Source organism: Nicotiana attenuata, unplaced genomic scaffold (assembly GCF_001879085.1).
Source record: "Nicotiana attenuata strain UT unplaced genomic scaffold, NIATTr2, whole genome shotgun sequence".
Lineage (NCBI taxonomy): Eukaryota > Viridiplantae > Streptophyta > Magnoliopsida > Solanales > Solanaceae > Nicotiana > Nicotiana attenuata.
In genome coordinates this window covers 149,726-156,378 of record NW_017672254.1, presented here as the reverse complement: position 1 = coordinate 156,378, position 6,653 = coordinate 149,726, and the positions used below count along the sequence as shown (strand labels likewise).

At 36.6% G+C, this 6,653-nt stretch overlaps 1 protein-coding gene across 3 annotated transcripts; it reads right to left on the bottom strand.

The window, feature by feature from the left end:
- Positions 1–288: 288 nt before the first annotated feature.
- On the bottom strand, positions 289–6,130 carry LOC109212478 (DUF724 domain-containing protein 3-like). Of its 3 annotated transcripts, XM_019376126.1 has the most exons (8): positions 5,535–6,129; positions 5,245–5,423; positions 3,913–4,113; positions 3,060–3,165; positions 2,808–2,980; positions 2,473–2,533; positions 2,297–2,404; positions 289–1,069 (listed from the first exon to the last, which is right to left on the bottom strand). In XM_019376126.1, the coding sequence occupies exons 1-8, from the start codon at positions 5,821–5,823 to the stop codon at positions 381–383; spliced, it is 1,806 nt and encodes a 601-aa protein (XP_019231671.1). In that variant the 5' UTR covers positions 5,824–6,129; the 3' UTR covers positions 289–380. The 3 variants fall into 3 exon arrangements, with proteins under 3 accessions (XP_019231671.1, XP_019231669.1, XP_019231670.1); XM_019376124.1 differs by having other exon boundaries at positions 5,245–6,130; XM_019376125.1 differs by having other exon boundaries at positions 3,919–4,113; positions 5,245–6,128.
- Between the last annotated feature and the right edge of the window lie 523 nt (positions 6,131–6,653).

The window sequence follows — 6,653 nt, the reverse complement described above, 5'->3', positions numbered from 1 at the left end:
ATTTTTTCACTTTTTTCGAACTTTTTTTACTATTTTTCGAAATCAGTGTTTGGCCATGAAATTTCCAATTTTCACTTGAAGATGAATTTTGGAAGTTTTTGAAATTTGAAAAACTCCAAAAAACTGTTTTTCAAAAGTGTCACTCAGATTACTCACAAAACTTCAAAAACAATCCAAAATTATATTCATGTCCAAACACAACTCTAATTTTCAAATACCATTTTCACTTTTAAAAAAAATTCACTTTTTTTAGAATTTTCCAATTCTTATGTCCAAAACCCCACCAAGTCAAATGTTCAAAAACTTTTACTGTGGTATTTCTGGTGAGCAGATCAACAAAAACCAGAGTTCGTTCATACTTAAGTTGTACAGAGCATTGCTCAGCAGAAGGTTTGCTTCAACGAAGCTGATGCCCCTTCAAAGTCAAGTTGAAATTGACGTATTTCGTCAGAAATGGCAGTCTCTTTAGATCTCAATACAATAATCTCTTGATCCTTCGTCTCTTTCATGTTCTTGGCAAACATAAGTTCTTTCTCCAGCTCATTTAGCTTCATAGCAATCTTGCTGATCTCTTTTTCAGCTTCTGCTCTCTCAAGAATGCAGTCTCTGATTCTGCCCTTTATTTCATCCAAATTGTTTTCGAATTGAATTTGCCTCTCACTGTTCAATAGTAGATCGTCCAATGGACATTTAATCTGCATAACATCAAATCCACACTCCTCCAAGTCCTCAAGAGATGTCAGAATGTCATTGATGACCATTGAATTTTTAAGATCAGCAATGGTTAATTTTGATATCTTATCACCAAGGAAGGCATACTTTAGCATCTTTTGCAGAGCTAGCTCTTCTCGTTTCTCCTCCTCATGTTCTGCTAAAGGTGAGAAATGTGGATTTTGTGGAATTTTTGTAAATATTTCCATAGATTCAAGTGATCTCCAAACAGTGGATTTTTTCTGAAATGGCAGTGCCGGACTCGGCTCAGTGATGGAACTAAGAGCAGCATCTGGCCATTCATCAGATTGCAGAGGACTGGTTCCAGTACATGGCTGGACTGCTGTAGGAGAAGCTCCTGCAAATGCTGACTGATTAACCATGCAACTAACGGGGCAAAAGAATAAAGTGATTTTGATGTAAAACAACAATAGAAAACTGCAAGATATCAGAAATGAAACGCACAAGCTCCTGAGTTGGACCATTTTTAGATGGAACTATGCAAATTATTCTAGCTCTAACCAAAGAGTTCAGTCTCCTATGGGAGGAGGGGGAAGGAGGAGCACGATTGATTGTTGCATGTGAATATGAACATTGGAGTTGTCAATTCTTAAGTTCAGGAGGCTGGTTCAACTACAAATTTGGTTGGTAGTGGTTATCTTCCATCTAATACTTAAAATTAGGAAACCCAATTATAGTTTTTTAAGGAATATACTAAAATGATAGTAGAAAATGTTGCTAACTAACCAGGAGGAAAAAAAATAAAAATTTAATATTCTTTTCATTCTTCATTTCTGAACTATTATGAAGGTCGAGCTTCTATCAAACTATAAAGTTCAATTCATAAAACCTATCAATGACTTACTCAAATCTTGCACAAGCGCCTTGATATTCGGCTTGACTATGCTCAGCTACAGCCCTTGTCGCAAGTTGGAATTGCTATTTAATGCCCCGAAGGATTCTTTTTTTGATTCTGGGCCGCGAGAGTTATTTCTTTCGATCTCCATCTTTTTACCCGTAATAGGTATTGGTATATACCCGGATTTCGTTCTTTCATTAGCTAGAAATTGAGGACAGCAAATTTTAGATACCTCACTTTCTCTTATTTTAAGAGTGTCAAACAACGTAGGAAGCTTGGAGTTCTTTATGCTTCCGGAACAAAAAAGGTCTAATTGAACTTTCTAATTCAACAAGCAGGAAAATTTAACATGGAACACTATTTTTTTGAGAACCATAAATTTCGAAAAAGAAAACAGATAACCTGCAGCTCTTGTTGTTAGTTGGAGTTAGAAATTGAGGATGCCCAATTTTAGAAACTCCTCTCTAATATTTAAATAGTACTATCAAGTAATGCAGGAAAGCTGGAGGTCACACTAAAACTATTGCTACAAGGGAAGTCTGATTAAACTTTCTAACTAAAGATTAATTTAACATTAGACACAATTTCTTTGAGAACCATAAATTTCGAAACAAGATGCTTAACACGTAGGAATTACTAAACAGTGTTAAGATGAGCACTTGGAAACATGAATCCTGAAGAAAGTAGAAATATTGCGTTAATTTGGATTGACAAGGCAAGTTTTACCTGCAGAAATACTTATCTCATCAGTTGAAGTCTGCTTAATTTGATTTATTGCATTTGTTTCGTTGACCGTGTCATGGAGAGTGCTCCCAGGTACTTGCGTCTCCACACCTGTCATCGAGTAGAACATTTTATAATGACGCAATGAACCAAAAAAAAGAGAGTACCAAATCAGTTACCTTGTAGCACTGTCAATGATCCATGGTCAGACAGATTCTTAGTACTTTCTTTGCTGCTCTCCTGAATGAGAAAGAACAGAAGACAACACCATAATCAATCAGAAATGAACAGAAAAGTGAATCTATGGAGAAAAGAAACGGAACTCAAACGTATGGAGTACATATTTCTATCAGTTACATATCATCAAAATCTTTATTTTGGCCCATACTGTAGGTAAAATCTAAGCATCGCCGTGCAACATTCTGGTACTATGTATCATATCCAAATGCTGGTGATAGATTCTAAGTACTTACAGATTTGATGCAGATGAATGAGCACCACAATAATATGTTACCTCAACCGTCTGAACTTTTGGATCACTTATCTCCCCATCCTTATCTCCAGTGCGCTTGAGAGAATGGACACCGGGATTTTTAGCCGCTAGGATTCCCACATCCACAGTCCCAAAATCTTCTTCATTCAGCCCTCTGTCGACAATCTTTTCAACATCTCCTTGTTTACTGCAGTCTGCACCCACAGTTTAGTTGAGTTTTTCACAAGTAATGATGAGTCCCAACTAGGAAGAGGAAAATTTAGAGTAACTTACCAATATCGGTAGAATGTGCGATCCCAGCTAGTGAACAATCTACATTTTCTTCCATGGCATGACTTGATTGATTATTTACTGAACCAACTTTTCTTGCCCTCCTAGTCTGCAAAATTAACTCAAATTACCAAAACACTCGAGCTCTAGAGAACTCTTTCTCCTTTTCTCCAATTATGATACATTTGGTATGTAAATCAACAGCCGTCATCTTAACACAGCTGAAAACAATCATATGCTAACCCTGCTGAATAGGTTTATCTTGAGAATCAGATAATCTGAATATTCTAAGTTGATGATCATACAAGACATATTAGAAACCAGTTAAGTTAATTTTAACATAGATCAAATGTTAATGCTTTCTATCAAAGTACATTGAAGAAGCAAAATTAGTTCAAGTCGCAAGATATCAGGACAAGAGGAAGTGAAATTAATTAGATTTCGGCTGGTCAAACGGTAGTAAAAGTGTCATTCTTTTTCACAGTTGACAAACTGAAACAAAAGATTGACATAATCCAATTTTTTTTTGAATATTTCCCACATGTTACCAATAATTTTCCTGCTTGTCCAAAGAATCGGGAAAAATTACACTCTACCAGCTATTGTGGAACAGTCCTAGAAAGCAAAGGAGCATAGCATGTAGCACGCAAATCAATTATGATTATAAGTCCTTCTACCCTTGTCAACTTAGAGAGGATCACTCTATTCCCTTGCACTCAAATTGTACCTTAAATAAATGATAAAAGACCTATAGAAGTCCAAAAAGGATAGAGCAAAAAAAAGGCAAATGAGTTATCATGCAAAATATGAGAAGAATGACACATGAGCTAAGAAGAAAATGGTAGAAGTCCCTTACGAGTACCTTCCAAGAGACCAAAGGCCCAGGAAAATGTTGATTCTCCAATGCTTCCACAACATTTCTTTTAGTTTTTAACTTCTTCAAAGGCTGTACTACATCACTTCTAGATTCAGAAATCTCCAGATTCTTTTTAGCATCCGATATCCCCTTGTTGGTCTGATCCTTTGCAGCAGTTGCAATTCCATCTTGAAGAGCCGTCTGATATCATCGGCATAAAAGCAAGTAATTTTGTTACTTAATGATGTAATATCCTGAAAGAATAGACTCTAGTCACTAGCTGTGAATAATTAAATGTAGCATCACAACTCCAAGCCCTCAAATCAGCGATAAAGCATCAGAAGTATAGTGAAATCCAGTGAGAGATATCTTTAAGACCTTGTGCAAGGAAAACATTTCCCAATGAGAACAAGGTGAGATGTATGAAGCGAGAACTCAGAAAAAAGACATCGACCACAAATTTGATAGCCATATCATGGTATCTCCAACAGGCAACTGCGCCCAAGGTTTGGACGTAACATCATTATTAAGACGATAAATAACCATGGAACTTAAAAGCAGGTTACGTATCATGTGACCAACTTAGATCGTATCATAGAAGTCACGAGAACTTCACAAATCACATGCTCCACCATTTTACTAGAGAGTGCTATTCTTCTAGTAAACAAAATGACCTGCTCCCCTTGAAGGTGTCCAAGCAGGTGCCCAGAAACTTCCACTTGATTTACAATTGAATTAGTAGCCATTCATGTATCCTGGTTAACATATTTATACTTGCGCCAACATGCTCAGAAATAGCCGTCCAATTATAGAAGGTGTAGATCATACTTTAGCAACGTAGAAGCTAGTTATCCATAAAATAGTACTGCCACATTATTTCCTCTGACGTTGTTGATGTTCCAAGAAGACTTTCGCTTCATTTACCTTAAGTAATCCACTTCAGTAACAACCATACTGTATAAGACTCATCGCGGTTCACACTATCTTTCTCCAAGTAGTTCAAAGCAGTAAAAGTTTGAAAATATAGCAACACATAAAGAAGCACTACTTCTTCTGGTGTAGGTGTACTTACAACATTTATTCCTATTTTAGACAGTAAAATTTTGCAGCTATTTTAGAACTACAAAAAAAGGGTATCTTTGCATAATTAATGTGACAAGTTACCTAAGTCAATAAGTTTGAGTAATCAAACTGATAAATATTCTTAATAAACTCGGATGCCCCTATATTTCTTGCATGTATAAGTGTCATTAATTAAATTGTTTCTAAATATAAATAAAGTAACATACTAAAAAGGAAATACATCGCATAAACAGGATGGAAAGGGAGTACATTTTGGTGTGACGTGACGGCCCGTTTCCAATTTCCATCAACCCAATCAAGATGGAACCTCAGGTCACGCTGAGAAAACTCGAGCTCCTCATCCGGATCCTTGAAAGCGACCCGGAACTTGCAACCTATACTACCAGTACCAGTACCAACAACACGAACAACAACTCCAGTCCACCACCCTGCAAGATGAAATGCATCAACAACGTCGGTCACGCGAAAACACAGGCGCTCATCCTCCATCCAATTTGGCGGGGCAGGCCGTAAAATGGACCGTTTTCTAATGTACTCACGTAGAGGTGTCGATCCATCTTTGTCATCTAATAAATGCTTATACTCAACCCAATAACCCCATTTTTTTCTTTTGCTTTTATTAGACGAATCACTGTTGTTCGAAGCCGGAGTTGTGGACTTTGGTGGTGCGATTATAGTGGCTTCATACCAAGCTCCACTGTACCCTTTTTCTTCTGTGCTGACTTCGACTTCAGAACCAATGCTGAAGAAGGGTTCAATAAATGAATTACTAGTAGGTGACGATACATCGTTTTCCAATTTTACTACTTTTTCCTCAATTGTCGGCATAGTTGCAGTGATGAAATGCTATAACAAAGGCTAGGGTTTTGTGAATTGTGAGTAGAATTGGAGTTTTTAGGTATTGGCGTGGAATTGAGCTGCTATTAACGCTAGCTCTAGGTATTTGATTCAAATTTCTTTAGCGGAAATTCAAGGAAAGGAGAGAACATTGGCGGGAAGTATCTGGAGAGCTTTTAACCCGACAGACTCAGCAAGTACCCTACATTTTATCCCTTTCCTCAATTTTTATGAAGAATATATTCTGTTTAATTTCACTGATGTCCCTTTTTAGGACTTGTGTTTAATTTTTATCTCCATTTTAAATGTTGCCCAAAAATATAAAAAATAAAAGGAGAAATTTAGCAAGACTTATGAATTTTGATGAAAAATACTTGGTCGTACAGTAAAACTTTTTTTTTTTTGTGCGCTTTTGTAGAACATGGTACAATAGTAGTAGTACTACTACTACTAAGAGACATATCATTGAGGTATCGAATCTCAAAAGCGCTTCCTATCATCCTCAAAAACTTGCTTCACAAAAACTGGTACAGTTGCATAAACACATTGTGTAGATTTAGTTGCAAAACATTTGCCTTCCTTTGCTAGTTGATCCGCTACCCTATTTTATTCTCTGTACGCATATTGGATTACCGAATTATCGAGTTGGTCCAGGAGGTACCTGCAGTTATTTAGCATATTGGCAAATGAGATATTATTAGTTTGTAACATTGTAACAATTTCTTTTGCATCCACATCCACCTCCAGTGGTTGTACATTATATTCATATACCAATTTGAGTCCATTAATGAGTGCATGTAATTCAGCTGACACTGATGTTC